At 35.0% G+C, this 17500-nt stretch overlaps 2 protein-coding genes across 9 annotated transcripts in view; one reads left to right on the top strand and one right to left on the bottom strand.

The window, feature by feature from the left end:
• slc12a5a (solute carrier family 12 member 5a) overlaps positions 1–17500 on the top strand; it is a 2560186-nt gene that overhangs the window by 225079 nt on the left and 2317607 nt on the right. The gene's annotated exons all lie outside the window — the stretch shown is intronic.
• LOC137496031 (uncharacterized) overlaps positions 1–17500 on the bottom strand; it is a 159503-nt gene that overhangs the window by 24407 nt on the left and 117596 nt on the right. For 3 of the 8 annotated variants that reach the window (XR_015494364.1, XR_015494360.1, XR_015494362.1), the window contains 2 exons: positions 16482–17500; positions 13813–15341 (listed from right to left, as the gene is read on the bottom strand). The exon at positions 16482–17500 is cut by the window's right edge and continues 281 nt beyond it. The exons of 3 other annotated variants lie outside the window; for them this stretch is intronic. Coding sequence is in view for 2 of the 5 variants with exons in the window: in XM_087258275.1 (XP_087114401.1) it covers positions 282–310 (29 nt within the window). In the remaining 3 variants the exon portion in view is untranslated. Of the gene's footprint in view, positions 311–13812; positions 15342–16481 lie in introns of those variants that run through there. 2 more of the 8 variants (XM_087258275.1, XM_087258274.1) reach the window with 1 other exon arrangement.

The following is a 17500-nucleotide window of genomic DNA, read 5'->3' as shown; positions in this document are numbered from 1 at the left end:
GAGTAAGGAGAGCTGGGCGTTCGATATACAGCATGAAAGACCAGCGCTCGGGTCTACAGCTAATATAATAAGCTGGCATCAAAGTTATTGTTTCATTTTCAAAGGCATGACAGTTTGTTGTAAAGCAGTGGTTTGAGTGATTCATGGAGGCGGTATGCGTTCCTCACATGCACCTTTATGCTGAAGCTTTGTGTTTTTGAGTGCAGGAGAGTCTGGAGATCTCCAGGATTTCTCAGAAACACTGCTTTTACTACAGTAAGGCCTGGATGTGCTCAAAGAGTCTAATTATATATTGGGTCCTGTGGTTCCGCTGGAGAAAAAAAAAGAAGGCCACACAGAAAGCCATATGTGGATGTACAGCGTAAAAAAAGAGAGAGAGACAGAGAGAGTTAGTTATTTTTTCCACCCAGTTATAAGATTGGAGTACATGATTTAAAAATAATAATGTATTGTACATTTATATATATATATATATATATATATATATATATATATATATATATATATATATATATATATATATATATATATATATATATATAATATGTATGTATAGACATTTATGATATGTATTTTTATAAATTTAGACATATATATATATACAGACAAATATAATTTATTATTCTGTATTATACTTTGCGATAAATACAATTTCAACAGATGTCTTGAATACCTTTTTATGAAAGAATTCATAATTGGGTTAATTAGGATTATTCTACATAGCATTCTACGTACCAACCAAATAACAAGCTAGATAAATACAAACGAGCAAAGATGCATGTGAATGAAATAAACAGTGATAAACAGTGTGTGTGTGTGTATATATACACACACACAAACATACATACATATATATATATATATATATATATATATATATATATATATATATATATATATATATACACACACACACACACACATATATATATATATATATATATATATATATATATATATATATATATATATATATATATATATATATATATATATATATATATATATACATACAGTTGAAGTCATAATTATTAGCCCTCCCTTCTGATTTTTTCTTCTTTTTAAAATATTTCCCAAATGACGTTTAAAAGAGCAAGAAAATTTTCACAGTATATCTGATAAATCTTATTTGTTTTATTTCGACTAGAATACATTTTAGAGACAAAATTATTAAATTCTAAATTATTTAAGCTATATTTTTGTTCGAAAGTCTACAGAATAAACCATCATTATACAATAACTTGCCTAATTACCCTAACCTAGTTAGCCTAATTAACCTAGTTAAGCTTTTAAATATCAATTTAAGCTGTATAGAAGTGTCTGGAAAAATATATAGTCAAATATTATTTACTGTCATCATGGCACAGATCAAATAAGTCAGTTATTAGAAATAATTTATTAAAACTATTATGATTAGAAATGTGTTGAAATAAAACCTGCTCTCCGTTAAACAGAAATTGGGGGAAAAATAAACAGGCGGGTTATTAATTCAGGGGGGCTAATAAATCAGACTTCAACTATATATATATATATATATATATATATATATATATATATATATATATATATATATATATATATATATATATATATATATATATGTGTGTGTGTGTGTGTGTGTGTGTGTGTGTATATATATATATCTTTGCCCTTAGTCTTGTACGGTTGCAGGGTCGGCTCTTTGGAACAAGCCATTTTAGACTGGTCCATATGAGAACGACTTTTTTTACACATTCCAGCCGGCCTGTCGTCTGAGCCTGTCACCCTCATACACTCATACACTACGGACAGTTTAGCCTACCCAATTCACCTGCAGCATGTCTTTGGACTGTGGGGGAAACCGGAGCACCCGGAGGAAACCCACGCGAACGCAGGGAGAACATGCAAACCTCTCACAGAAATGCCATATGTCAAAAATAAGCAGGTTTGTGCATTTTTTTATTTTAAATCTTTTTTTTTTCCTCTTGTTTGATGCATAAACTTGTTTAATTGTGATTATTTGAGAAAACAAGACTTATTAACTCATAATTTATTCCCTTTTAAATATACAGTTCTTTAATAATACTGTGAATATGTTTTGGTTGCAGGTAATACACTGCACGTTTTGTAAACTCATGATCATCTTTTTCTCCTTATAATAATATATTAAGGCTAATTAAAAGAAATGATGCAACATATTAAGTGGTGTTTTCCTGCACCACTTAAACCGAAATGCTAAAATACAGTCATAATAATGATGATATATAGTCCTCGCAGTTCTCAAATGAGATTTTATCACTCTAATATAATGTCCTAACTGTCTATTTGCATTTGATAAATAAAAGTGTGTTCTGCAGACACACAAAAACCCCCAATCCCATTGAATGTACCTACAAAAGCATTTAAATATAAAAGCACTTTCATCCGATCAGCGCTATTAATTCAGCATTTTATTTGTTTGATATAAGGACAGTGATCAGGTGTCAGAGCGTGTGTGTTTGTACTAATAGAGAGTATTGTCCCTATAAGACAATACACACACGACAAAACAATGACCGCACACCTCAAGGCATTTACTTTTAATACTTTTCATAGGTGTTAAGTGGAGCATTGGGAGTTTGTTTAAATGAGACTCAACAGCCTATGACAGTGTTGACACACATATGACACACACACACACACTTGTAACCTCTCGCCCTGGATAACTTGTCAGGGCAGCTCCCTAAACACTACTTTCAGGAATCTTTTTAACGTCCTGCGTTAATGAGTGACACTCACAATCAGCTCAGCGTGAGCCGAAGAGAGAGATAATCACACTCCAATTACCTGCCCTGACTGACAGCAGCTCAGAAAAACACTGAAGAGTCGAGTCACGCTGCATATCAACAGGCGTCAAACAACAACACAACTCTTCCAATATACACAGTAAAAAAAAAATGGAGCATATTACGGAGCTAATAATATGCCAAAACAATCTGAATTGTGTTAATTGACAATTGTAATTTAATAAATCAGAATTTTTATATGCTGTTAATAATTGCTTTGAATTAGATTTTTAGAAAAATCTCCAGAAACGTCCGCGGGACTACGTTTCCAGAATGAGCCTGGGTTGTAATATGTGGTATCCCAGTCAGCCCCTGCTGTGACTTGATTTGACCCAAGGCATTTTCTTGTTTTGTCACTTGTTTCGGAGTGATATTTCTAAATGATTTTTGAAAAAGTGTAAAGTTAATTTTTATTTTTTGTCCTTGTTTGTAATTAGGGGTATTTTCATTAAATCATTTATTGTGAATAGCTAAGGTTAAAATTATTTCTGTCATAACATTCAGGTCGAGATTTTATGTTTTAAGTTTATACAGGTCGATTGAACTTAAAAAATGTATGGAAACTCGCTGCCCTAAAAAAGCTAATTTCGTCTTGTTGAAAAAACAATACTTTTTAGGTTTATTGTACCTAAGATTTCAATAGTGTTGTACTAAAAACCTTTATTTCAGTCAACTAAATATTTAATTAAATGCATTTGAAATCTTAAGTACAATAAACTAAAAAAAGTATTGTTTTTTCAACAAGACGAAATTAGCTTTTTTAGGGCAGCGAGTTTCCATAAATTTTTTAAGTTCAATCAACCTGTCCGGGCTTACAGTGCAAAGAGCTGGGTTGAAACTACCCAAGATAACTACCCAAAAATTACACAAATGCCTCAACCCAAGCTTTTGGTAGAAAAAATAACCCCATATATTTTTTAGAGTGTAATAGCTAAATAATTCACTTTTAGAAAAATATGTAATAGCAAAAACATACTTTTTCCAATCTTCAGATTTAAATAACAACACATTTTTAAATATTTTTTTAAAATCTAGTCGGATTCTCAAGCTGTGTTGTAACTGCAGGGTTGAACCCGGAAGGCAAGCTCATTAAAGTCAATATATATGTATGCAAAACGCCTGTGACACATGATCTCCGGCAGCGTTTGATCTCACACTCATCAGACGACAAGATCTTTACTCATCCTCCTTTTCCTGTTCCTGCAACTTTACCTGTGCACCTCCATTAAATCAACACACCCAGGGCACCTGATTTAGGTCTGCTTTTAGCATGCATGCAGATATTACTCGAGCTCAGAAGTCATCACAATTAAAAGACTGCCACTGCTAAGCATTTATTTTACATATTCAGCCTCTAGGAGCTATTCAAATATTTTTTTATTATTATGTTTTTTTTTGTGAGAACTTCATAGCGTGATCTTGTGATGCAAATGAGCAGCTCATTGTGAGATGGGTGTGCCAACATGCTGAAATATGTTCAAATAAAACAGATGAAGTGAATATAAAATATATTATGTAAAGTGCTATTTTCTTCTATATGTATTTGTGCAAATCCCCGGCTGTTTTGCTTTGGATCACACTTGTGCATATTTATTATTTGCTCTCATTGTATGCTTGCATTAGAGGCTACTTTCAAAATCAGACATTAAAAGTGATACTTCCCTCTAATGTTCTTGAAGTACATTACATGTGTTAAGTTTTGTTTGCTATTACTATTATATGACAGTTTGTTACAAATTGAATCTGAGCTTTTCTCTGCTTGAGGAGAATATAATAAATACTACATTACTGATGCCACTGCAGGGCTGGAAATTGCGACCATTTTGGTCGCATATGCGCCCGAAATTTTATCTATGCGACCTTAAAATATATTTGGGAGCATTTCTGCGAGTGCTTAAAATTGTTGTGTGCGACCAGTTTTTACTGCAAAATGTTCACCACATGCGCGGATTCGGGAGACATTCACTCAGAATGCATCTCTAAGCTCTTTGTCTGCACTTGAAACGAGAAATCAATGACTGTAAAAAATATGGACGACGCGACAGCCCCTTTTCCCATTGAACGCCTTGAGGGCAAAACGCCTGCTTGACGGGCACAAACTGTCGCAAAAGACTGCTGAAATTGGAGCCTTGACATGCGCAGAAGAACTGTCTGATGGAGCCAGAGGAGGAGCCGCGAAAATGAGCGGAGTCGAGCTTCCAATCAAACGCTTTATGTAAAATCAACCACGCCCCCCAAACTTCTCAGCATGCGGTTGCTGTCTTATCAACACAAATGGATGTAATAACGTTAACAATTTTGAGGGTTTTTATATTCAATCGCGCCAGCTCTGTGCCGCAGCGCATAACCTACCTGGGCGTCGCGGGCTGATTCCGGCTCACATGCGGCAGCGCCGGCTCGCTCGGCCGCCGCATCTGGCTCGATTGACTTGGGCTGGAATCGGGCAGTGAGTCCAGGCATCCGGAGTAGGTCCAGCAGAGGTAGTCAGCCTGAGCTCTGAGGGGTAAGTCTCCGGCAGGCGAAAATCCAGCCGAACTGGTCCGAGTGTACTTTGCCATCTGGGTGGCTAGGCGTGTATCAGCAAACTAATAAAGCCCGAAAAAAGCCCTGAACTTAGCGAATAAACAGTGTTCCACCAGGATCATGTATGTCAGAAACTGTAGTTTACTGCTGAACTCATTTTGTCATGGTAAAATAACACAGAAATCAAATAATAACACTTCAGTCTCCTGCCGAAGCTCAGACGCGCTGCTTTGAGAAACTGTCAATCACAGCTGTCAATCACGATGACACGCCCAGCATTAAATTACTGCTAAAAACAAACTGTTTACAAAAATGAAGATCTGCGCCTATTTCAGCACAATAACCACTGCCTTAATCCACCAGAACCATCTTTCGGGACATTTTATTGAAAGTGTAATAATTTTTTTTTTATTTGGGCTCAAGTCTCCTTCATTAACACGGAGGAGGCGGGCTTTATGACTTGTACTGCAGCCAGCCCCCAGGGGGCGATCTAACGGCCGAGACCTTCACTCAAACGCAGGCTTGCGGCACACTTGCGCGAAACGCAGCGCTCAGGAATGGTTTAAAACAGTTGTCATGACAACTTGCTGCAGTAAACAAATCCAAGTCTGTAATGCTTGCCCCGCCTTCGCGCTCTTCTTATTGGCCCACCACTGCTCTAGCACTGAACGCGATTGATTGGTTAATATCAGCTGTCAATCACTCAGCGCCTTCTGGCTTGAGATGACAGAGGGAGCTACTACTGCGAAAAATTGTAAAGCGCTGAAGATGAGAATGAAGATAACAGACAGATTTAGTTTTAGAAACCATGGCACCTAAAGTTACAAATAATGACACATCTTACTAGTGATCATGTGCTGAATGTTAATCCACCATCTACACTTTTCCAAGAGTAGAAGACTACCATTGGCTTCAAGTCCGCTATGAAAAGTCTGTGGGATGGAGTTTTCAGGTAACTGTTTGCCACATCTAGCACGAGGCCTTCAGTTTAATCCTTCATATAATCGCCAGATGCTGTCCGCCGTGCAAGTGGCAGCTATATGTCAAATTTAACATCACGTACATCGCAAATGGGCTTACACTGAGTAAACTAATATCGCTATTCATGAAAAGACCGGTATTGCTATCACCGTGACGTATGCATATAATAAGGTACAGTATATGTCAGAAGCATCAGTGCAATATCAGACAGCACCCGTGAGAACAGCACAGTTATACCGTTAACAGATTCATTCATGTCAAGCAGTGTGTGCAGGGCCGGTGAGCGCTCCGTGTAACTTTTGGTCACTCAGTTATGTTATAAAAATCTATTTTCTTGTGATAACTGGACATATTTTCCTCACGCATATATATATTTTTGCTTGTTGGTTTGATTACTGTTGATTTCAAATGCAATAAATATGTTGTATAAAACTTGTAGTAACGGTGCTTATAAGTGCGACTAAATTTTGGCTGATGCGCCTAAATTTTTAAAGTTATGAGAACTGATGTTACCAAGCAAAAAGGTTAATTTTTGAGCCCTGCACTGATTGATTAAGATGTGTCTGGTACTGTTTGTTTTATTTGTTCATTCATTCAGTTATTTATTTAATTATTTATTTTTTAAATTCATTCATTCATTTGTTTTTAGGCTTAGTCCCTTTAATTACCTGAGGTCGCCACAGCGGAATGAACCGCCAACTTATCTAGCACGTTTTTATGCAGCGAATGCCCTTCCAGGTGCAACCCATCTCTGGGAAACATCCACACACACTCATACACTATGGACAATTTAGCCTACCGAATTCACTTGTACTGTGTTTGGACTGTGGGGGAAACCGGAGCACCCGGAGGAAACCCACACAAACGCAAGGAGAACAGCAAGGAGAACCAGCGGCCTTCTTGCTGTGAGGTGACAGCACTACCTACTGCACCACTGCGTCGCCCCTTATTTTAATCAATATTATTTAGTTTTATTTAATTTAATTTGATTTTTTTATTAAGATTACTGATGCAGACGGTTGTGTCTACTGGTCATTATTTATTTATTTTATTAATTATTTATTTGTTTATTTAATATAATTTAATTTTTTAGATTGCTCATGCAGACTGTTGTGTCTGTTACTGCTTTTATTTATTTATTGATTGATTGATTTAATATTATTTAATTTTTATTTTATTTAGATTTGTATTAAGATTGCTGATGCATCCTGTTGTGTCTGTTAGTTTTTTTGTTTTTTATAATTTGTAAAGATTGCTGATGCAGACTGTTGTGTCTGTTGCTGTTTTTTGTTAATTTATTTTGTTCAATAATTTTTTATTTTATTTCATTTATTTTTTATTAAGATTACTGATGCAGACTGTTTTTTATTTATTTAATTAATTAATTTTTTATTAAGGTTACTGATGCAGATAGTCGTGTCTGTTACTGTTTTTATTTATTATGTATTTATTTATTTATTTTATTCAATATTATTAACCTTAATTAAATTAATTTTTTATTAAGATTACTGATGCAGACTGTTGTGTATGTTGGTATTTTATTTATTTATTTATTTAATTCAATATTATTATTATTATTTTTTTATTTAACTTAATTAGACTTTTTTTAAGATTAATGATGCAGACTGTTGTGTCTACTGTTTATTGTTTATTTGTTTATTTAATATAATTCTATTTTATTTTTTATTAAGATAACTGGTGCGGACTGTTAAGTCTGTTACTGTTTTTATTTATTTATTTAATATTGTTTAATTTAATTTTATTTAGATTTTTATTAAGATTGTTGATTAAGACTGTTGGGTCTGTTAGTTTTTTATTATAAATTTTTTATTTATAATTTATTAAGATTGCTGATGCAGACTGTTGTGTCTGTTACTGTATTTATTTATTTATTTTGTTCAATATTATTTTATTTCATTTATTTTTTATTAAGGTTACTGAAGCAGATAGTCGTGTCTGTTATTGTTACTGTTTATTTATTATGCATTTATTAATTTTATTCAATATTATTACATTTAATTAAATTTTTTCATTTATTTTACTGATGCAGACTGTTGTATCTGTTACCGTTTTATTGTTTAATGTAATTTATTCATTCATTCAATTTCTTTTCGGCTTGGTCCCTTTATTATTCAAGGGTCCCCACAGCGGAATGAACCGCAAACTTATCCAGCATAAATTTTATGCAGTGGATGCCCTTCCAGCTGCAACCCAGTAATGGGAAACACCCATACACTCTCATCCAGTACACACATACACTACGGACAATTTAGCCAAACCAATTCACCTATAGCGCATGTCTTTTTAATTTAATATAACCGTATTCATATATTCATTCATTCATTCATTTTCTTTTCGGCTCAGTCCCTTTATCAATCCGGGGTCACTACAGTGGAATGAACCGCCAACTTATCTGGCACGTTTTTACACAGCGGATGCCCTTCCAGCCGCAACCCATCCCTGGGAAATTAACTGTATTTAATTTAATTTAATTAGGCACTCAAAACATACAACATATGGAAAACACATAAGACATAAACATATAGAACAGAAATAGAAATGTCTGTTACTGTTAATTAAGCAAAATTCTAAGAAAATCTTCTCAAAATGTAAGGAGAATAATTTTACAATCCAGTTCTGTTTGGAGTGAACATATATGCGGAATAGGCGTGTATTTGGCCAATTATTTCATGTTTGTGTTGAGTTACTGTGCAAACACACTATTTTTAGAGGAGTTAATACCGTTTTGAAAGGTGTGTTTGTTTTTGCAGGATGTGTGTGTGATGACGTTTGCATGTTTGCGTGTGCTTGCATTTGCTTTATAAATGCTAATAATACAGTAGTTTACTGTAAAATCTAGATATTTATTTTATGTATCTACCGTATTTATTATGGTTACATTTTTGCAAACAAAGCTTTATTTTTTGTACTATAACATTTCATAGTAAAAATTCAAACTTTAATTAATTATTAGTAACATAGAAACTGGGTTGGGTTTTAGAGAAGACTAGGGGTGTAAAATAAGACCATACCTTATGCTACATTTTATATTATTATGTTAATAATATGATAATTTACTGTAAATCTAGCTAATTAGTTTACATTTTATTGCATTTTTATGGTTCAATTTCTGCAACCACAGCTACATTTTTATCATCAAATTTTACAGTAAAAATGTACATTTTAAATAATAGTTAGTATGGTAGTAGTTTTGTTTAGCTATTAATGAGGATTAGGGGTATAAAATAAGATCATCCTTTCTAAATGCTAATAATGTGGTCATTTACTGTAAATCTATATATTTTTTTTCATTCCAACCATATTTCAACCGTTAAATATCTGCATATCTGCACCCACATCTGCGTAAAATAAAAATAAAAAATATTACCATAAAATTTTAGGGTAAAATTGTACATTTTAACAGGTATTTAGGAGGATTAAAGGTGTCAAATTAGATCAAACTTTATAAATGCTAATAATGCAGTAGTTTACTATAAAATCTAGATATTTTTGTTAATGTACTTATACCATATTTTAATTCTTACATTTCTGTTATATTACTAATAAGGTAGTAGCTAGGTTTAGCTATTTGGGAGGATTAGGGGTGTAAAATAAGATCATACTTCATAAATGCTAATAATACAGTAATTTACTGTAAAATCTACATATTTATTTTATGTTTCTACTGCATTTTTATAGTTACATTTCTGCAATCACAGCTTTATTATTGTACCATAAAAAAATTATGGTAAAAATTAACACTTACGTCGAAGTTGGGTTCGGGTATTGGAGAGGATAAAGGGTGTAAAATAAGATCATACTTTAAAAATGCAAATAACACGGTAATTTACTGTAAAATCTAGATAATTATTTTACATTTCAACCATTTTTTTTAAGTTTCTACAACCACTGCTGCATTTTTGTACCATGAAATTATTGTCAAATTTTTATTTTAATAGGTAGTTGGGAGGATTAAAGAAGTAAAATAAGATCATAATTTATAAATGTTAATACTATGGTAATATACTTAAAAATCTAGATATTTATTTTACGTTCCTGCAGTATTTTCTAACAGTTAGACTTTTGCAAACACTGCTGCTTTTTTTTACCATAAAAGTTTGCGAAAAAAATGTACATTTTAATTAATAAATAGGAAGATAGTAGTTTGGCTTTGTATACGGTAGTAGTTTGCTAATAGTACAGTAATTGACTGTAAAATCTAGATATTTATTTTATGTTTATACCACATTTTTATAGTTAAATTTCTACAAATACAGCTTTATTTTTGTACCCTAAAATGTTATGGTAAAAATAAACACTAACGTACGCACTAACATAGAAGTTGGGTTCAGGTATTGTAGAGGATAAAGGGTGTAAAATAAGATCATACTTTATAAATGCAAATAATATGGTAATTTACTGTAAAATCTAGATAATTATTTTACAGCTCTACCATGTTTTTTTTTTTTTTTTTTTTTATTTCTACAACCACTGCTGCATTTTTGTACCATGAAATTATTGTCAAGTTTTTATTTTAATAGGTAGTTGGGAGGATTGAAGATGTAAAATGAGATCATAATTAATAAATGTTAATACTATGGTAATATACTTAATCTAGACATTTATTTTACGTTCCTGCTGTATTTTTAACAGTTATACTTTTGCAAACACTGCTGCTTTTTTCCCACAAAAGTTTGCAAAAAAATTACATCTTAATTAATAATTAGGAAGATAGTATTTTGGGCTTGTTTATGGTAGTAGTTTTCTAATAGTACAGTAATTTACTGTAAAATCTAAATATTTATTTTACCGTGTTTTAAAATTGCTACAATCACAGCTGCACTTTTTACCATAAAAGTTTACAGAAAAAATATATATACTGTATGTTTTAATTAATAGTTAGTAGGGTAGTAGTTTTGGTATTAGGGAGGATTAGGGACGTAAAATAAGATCATACTTTAGCAGTGCTACTAAACAGTTGATATCTTAATAATAAGCTTATTTAAACCAGTAGTAAAAGGTGTGAATTGTTACATAAACTAAAGTATTACCCTCAACAAGCTACACTTTAACAAACAGTTCATATCCTAATAACAGACAGGTAATAAGCCAGTAATAAATGGTAAGAATTATTATTACTTAAACTAAAGTGCTTCTATGTGTTTTTGTTCCTGGATGCTTGTCTTGGATTACAAAATATAAAGCATATTTAAAGAATCCTTCTAACAAACAGGTTTGAGAAAAAGGTCAAAGCAAGAAAGCAGGCATCAGTCATGCAGGTTTAAGATCAAGGCCCGGCTCTGGTGTGAGGCATGTGAGTTATTCTGCATGATGTGATGGTCCGCCCCGGGCTCTGCGCTAGTAAATTCATCAGTGTCAACACAGCTGCACCAAGACAGCTTTGAAGCAAACAGAAGCATGCTAATCATGTCGACACTAAAATACATGATTTGCAATTACAAAACACTGTTAGAAGGAAATTATGCCATCTTTGACCCATAACAGTTGGGTTGCCCTGTGTAAATAGCAACAATGGGAAAAGGCGCAAAATAGAAACACGCCAAAGAACATCTTGCAGTTCAGCTTTATTTTTTAGACTGGATTTTTCATGTGCAATTAAACGAAAGTGCACAATTATAATATTTGATATTCAAGTTTTATAATCTTTTATTACATATTGCACATATTGCCTTATATAATATTACATAATCTGTAACATTACTCATTTAATAAGATTGTGCCTATGATATCAATATTGTAATGTTATCATTCGCAATAGGAACATCGCAGGATGTGCAATTTTGAGTTTGTATTATAACTTATCATTTGCATGTGGTTTTGATGCCTGATGGTATGGTAATTTGAATAACATTCAGGTATATGAAATAGTACTATTTTCGATCTTAACTCTGATTAATTTTATTGAATTATTAACATTTTTAGCATTCAGTTACTGTACTTGAATACAGTTCGACTTCGTAAACGATAAAACACTTTATTTCAATTGTATCTTTTTCTTGATTGTATTTATAGATAGACATGCAACACATGCAAATAGAGAAATGCACTGCAAATAGCACAGACCACAACAAAAACCAACCCAGGCTCATTCTGAAAACGTAGTTCCGTGGACGTTTCTGGAGACTGCGAAATAAGTCCCTGGAGGTACGTACTGTATAGTTGCATTTCATTTTTTTAAGCGATCGCTACGGGGCGGTATGACGCTTTTCCGCTGCAACAACTTTGTCCAGTCAGCTCATCGTGTACGTCAGCAGACTTGAGATGCAGAGAGGAGTTGACCACGACGACCGGGTTCGAGTCCGGGGAAGAGCCGTTCCAGAAATTAGATAAGACCAAGTGTGCCGCAAGCCTGCGTTTGAGTGAAGGTCTCGGCCGTTAGATCGCCCCCTGGGGGCTGGCTGCAGTACAAGTCATAAAGCCCGCCTCCTCCGTATTAATGAAGGAGACTTGAGCCCAAATAAAAAAAATTATTACACTTGCAATAAAATGTCCCGAAAGATGGTTCTGGTGGATTAAGGCACTGGTTATTGTGCTGAAATAGGTGCAGATCTTCATTTTTGTAAACAGTTTGTTTTTAGCAGTAATTTAATGCTGGGCTTGTCATCGTGATTGACAGCTGTGATTGACAGTTTCTCAAAGCAGACCGTCTGAGCTTCGGCAGGAGACTGAAGTGTTATTATTCGATTTCTTTGTTATTTTACCATGACAAAATGAGTTCAGCAGTAAACTACAGTTTCTGACATACATGATCCTGGTGGAACACTGTTTATTCGCTAAGGTCAGGGCTTTTTTCGGGCTTTATTAGTTTGCTGATACACGTACGCCTAGCCACCCAGATAGCAAAACACACTCGGGCCAGTTCCAGCTAGATTCTTGCCTGCCGGAGACTTACCCCTCAGAGCTCAGACTGACTACCTCTGCTGGACCTTCTCCGGATGCCTGGACTCACTGCCCGATTCCAGCCCGAGTCAATCCAGCCAGATGCGGCGGCCGAGCGAGCCGGCGCTGCCGCATGTGAGCCGGAATCACCCCGCGACGCCGCGAGTAGGTTATGCGCTGCGGCCTAGAGCTGGCGCGATTGAATATATAAAACCCTCATATTTGTTAACGTTATTACATCCATCTGTGTTGATATGACAGCAAACGCATGCTGAGAAGTTTGGGGGGCGTGGTTGATTTTACATAAAGCGTTTGGTTGGAAGCTCGACTCTCCTCCTCTGGCTCCATCAGACAGTCCTTCTGCGCATGTCAAGGCTCCAATTTCAGCAGTCTTTTGCGACAGTTTGTGCCCGTCAAGCAGGCGTTTTGCCCTCAAGGAGTTCAAGGGGAAAAGGGGCTGTCGCGTCGTCCATATTTTTTACAGTCATTGGGTAAGACAAAAACAGAATCCAAAAAATAAAGTGAACGAGTTCATAACATGGTGAGAACGTGGTGAAATCCGAAAACGTGGTAAAAAATCAGATGCCTTTTTTTTTCTGCGCAGCTTTTGTAAATTGTTGGTTGGGTTTAGGTACGTAAGTGGGTGAGCAGGTCAATCGGTAAAATTGGTTGGGTTTAGGGAAGGAGGAGGGTGGGTCAGCCGATTGGCCAGTCGCACATTCAATCATTCAGTCATTCAGACAGCGGCCTCTAGTGGGTGAACAGCGCGGGTGTGAACGGCACTCATGAGAGACATTTGAGATATGAAAAAGCGCACTGTCGTATGTTTGCGAAAAAACAAAAACTGCAAAAATATGTACCTCCTGGGACGTATTTCCCGGTCTTCAGAAACGTCCACGGGACTACGTTTTCAGAATGAGCTTGGGTTGACAAAAACTTGTCAAGGGATCCCAAAAAGTTTGTAGATTGCTTATTAGATTATATGAAGATGCAAATAGTGAATATTAATTCCTCAGTCTCTGACTAAACACGCGCGCATGAAAATACTCACAACACATGCAAATAAAGAAAGGCATTGAATGTAGCCCAAGACAACAACGAAAACACGTCGGGAGACCCCAAAAACTTCATAGATTGTTTTTAGATTGTATGGAGATGCAAATAGTAAACAATAATTCATTAATCTCTGACTAAAAAAAAACATAGAAATACTCACAACACATGCAAATAGAGAAACGCACTGCAAGTAGCACAGACCAAAACAAAAGCGTGTCGTGGGATCCCAAAAAGTTTATAAACTGTTTATTAAATTTTATGAAGATGCAAATAGTGAACATTAATTCGTCAATCTCTGATTAAACACACTCATGAAAATACTCATAACACATGCAAATAAAGAAACGCACTGCAAGTAGCACAGACCACAACAAAAGCGTATCGAGGGATCCAAAAAAGTTTATAGGTTGTTTATAAGGTTTTATGAAGATGCAAATAGTAAATATTAATTCATCAATCTCCGACTAAACACACATGAATGGAAATGCTCACAACACATGCAAACAGAGAAATGCACTGCAAATAGCACAGACCACAACACAAACATGTCGGGAGACCCCGAAAACTTCATATATTGTGTATTAGAGTGTATGGAGATGCAAATAGTAAACATTAATTCACCAATCTCTGACTAAACACACACACATGGAAGAACCTGCCTGATCTCACAAGAAAACGTAAGTATTTTAAGTTTTGTTTAGTGACTAATTCGTACGAGTTCAGTCGTCCCAAATTGTAAAGAGGCGTTACACCTAACCCCTCTCCTAAACCCAACTATCATTGGGGGATGAGCAAATCATACTAAATTGTACGAATTTGATCGTATGTATTCATACGAATTAGCCACTAAATGAAAAAGTTACAAACTGCCGTGAGATTGTGTTGGAAATACTCACAACGCAGTGATAATCATAATGAGTTTTTTAAGTGGTGCAGAGAAGCTGAACTACAACTGAACATCACAAAAACAAAAGAGATGGCAATTGATTTTAGAAAAAAATGCCCCAGAGGTGAAACTGTATTTTAATAGAAAACAAGTTGAAAGGGTACAGGAATATCTTGGCACAATCTTTGACACTAGGGATGTAACGGTATTGTAAATACCGTCATACCGCAATATTAATTTTTTTCGATATTACCGAAGTCGCATGACTCGGTAAAACTATAGGTCTTCTGAGAAAATTTGCTCAGGCGAATGAAGCGAACGGGAGATAGCTTAAACTACATTTCCCATAAGCCCAGGCGTGGCCATAATCCTTTGCGGTCTGTTGTCGCTACAGATCCAGTAATGCGGAAATGGAGTGTGCTGCTAGTAGCGGAGATGGAAAAAAAGATGGAAATGATCGAACCTAAAGCGGGTGTTGTCGCCGCGCGCGTACTGAATAGCAGTGTTGTCGCGCGCGTTCTGATCAGCTGTGTTGTCTCGCGCCGAGGGGGGGTTGAGCGCGCATATTCAAGAGCGGTGTTGTCTACTGAAGGGCTGTACGGAGGTTGTGTCGCGTCGCGGGGGCACTTTTGATCGATTTGGAAGGGCATTTTCTATCCAAGACTAAAAAGGGCATGTGCACTGCACAGGTTGAGCCCTATGTGTGCACGTGCCTGCAAGTTGGGGAATACGACTAATAGCAGTCATGGGGACTGCAGAAACACAGCACACTGTTCAGATTGATGCAGACATTGACTTGTACCGCAAAGAGATCTCTATCTCACTCATGGTTTGTCTTCTCAAGTGGGGGAAAGACAATGCACAACGTTACCCACTGCTGTTAACATGGGCCAAGTCATATCTCTGTCCCAGAATCCTCAGTCCCAAATGAGAGGGTTTTTTTCTGTTGCAGGGGACATTGTAAATACCCAGAGATACCAGCTTTTACCAGATTATAGTTATATGATAATTTTCCTTTAAACCCATCTCTATCTAAGTAAGTGAGTGAGTGATTAAATGTTGAATGTGATGAGTTTTCAACAATACTAAATTGAAACTTAATTTTTTTACATGGTTTAATAATTTTTTGTTATTAAAATTGAAGTTCCTGTTTCAAAGCTTACAGATAGATGGCTAATTTGTATGTCATTGACACTTTTGGCACTTTTTTGGAGTATTTTTAAAAGTTTTGTTTTTCCTGTAAATGATTCAATAAATACCGTACCGTGACATTCATACCGAGGTATTACCGTACCGTGAAATTCTGATACCGTTACATCCCTATTTGACACCACATTAAAGTTCCAGCAGAACTCAGAAGCTGTGACTAAGTAAGTGCATCAGAGAATGTATGTTCTTAGGAAAGTGAAATCTTTCTGTGTAGAAAAAAATATCCTGAAAACTTTTTAAGCTACCTTGAGAGCATATTAAGCTTTTTCTTTTATGCTGGTTCTCCTCACTTTCCGTTAGAGACAAAAATCTTAGTCAAGACTTGCTCCAAGATTATTGGTTTGCCTCTACGGAGTCTAGCAGTTACATGAACAGCAAAGGATAAGGAAAACTCAAAGTGTGATAGGAGATGATTCCCACCCTTTGAAGCCTTTTTTTTGTTTTGTTTTGTTGTCCTCTGGAAGAAGGTTATAATAGATATAAATTCACCTTTGTTCCTGAGGCAATAAGGCTTTACAACCTTACATTTTAGCAAGCCTAACATTTTTAAGTCAGAATTATTAGCCCCCTTTGATTTTTTTTTTTTTTTTTAAATTTCCCAAATGATGTTTAACAGAGCAAGGAAATGTTCACAGTATGTCTGATAATATTTTTCTTCTGGAGAAAGTCTTATTTTTTTAATTTCTGCAAGAATAAAAGCAGTTTTTAATTTTTAAACATAATTTTAAGGTCAAAATGATTTGCCCCTTTAAGCTATATATTTTTTTAAATAGTCTACAGAACCATCGTTATAATAACTTGTCTAATAACCCAAACCTAATTAACCTAGTTAAGCCTTTAAATGTCACTTTAAGCTGTATAGAAGTGTCTTAAAAAAGATCTAGTCAAAAATTATTTACTGTTATCATGGCAAAGATAAAATAAATCAGATATTAGAAATGACTTATTAAAACTATTATGTTTAGAAATGTGCTGAAAAAATCTACTCTTCTTTAAACAGAAATTAGGGAAAAAATAAACAGGAGGGCTAATAATTCTGAATTCATGAATGGATGTTTACCAGTGATGGGTTGCAGCTGGAAGGGCATCCACTGCATAAAACATATGCTGAAATAGTTGGTGGTTCATTCCGCTGTGGTGA

The sequence above is a fragment of the Danio rerio genome, chromosome 6 (assembly GCF_052040795.2).
Source record: "Danio rerio strain M-AB ecotype USA chromosome 6, GRCz13ab, whole genome shotgun sequence".
NCBI lineage: Eukaryota > Metazoa > Chordata > Actinopteri > Cypriniformes > Danionidae > Danio > Danio rerio.
This window is presented reverse-complemented; position numbering and strand designations above follow the sequence as displayed.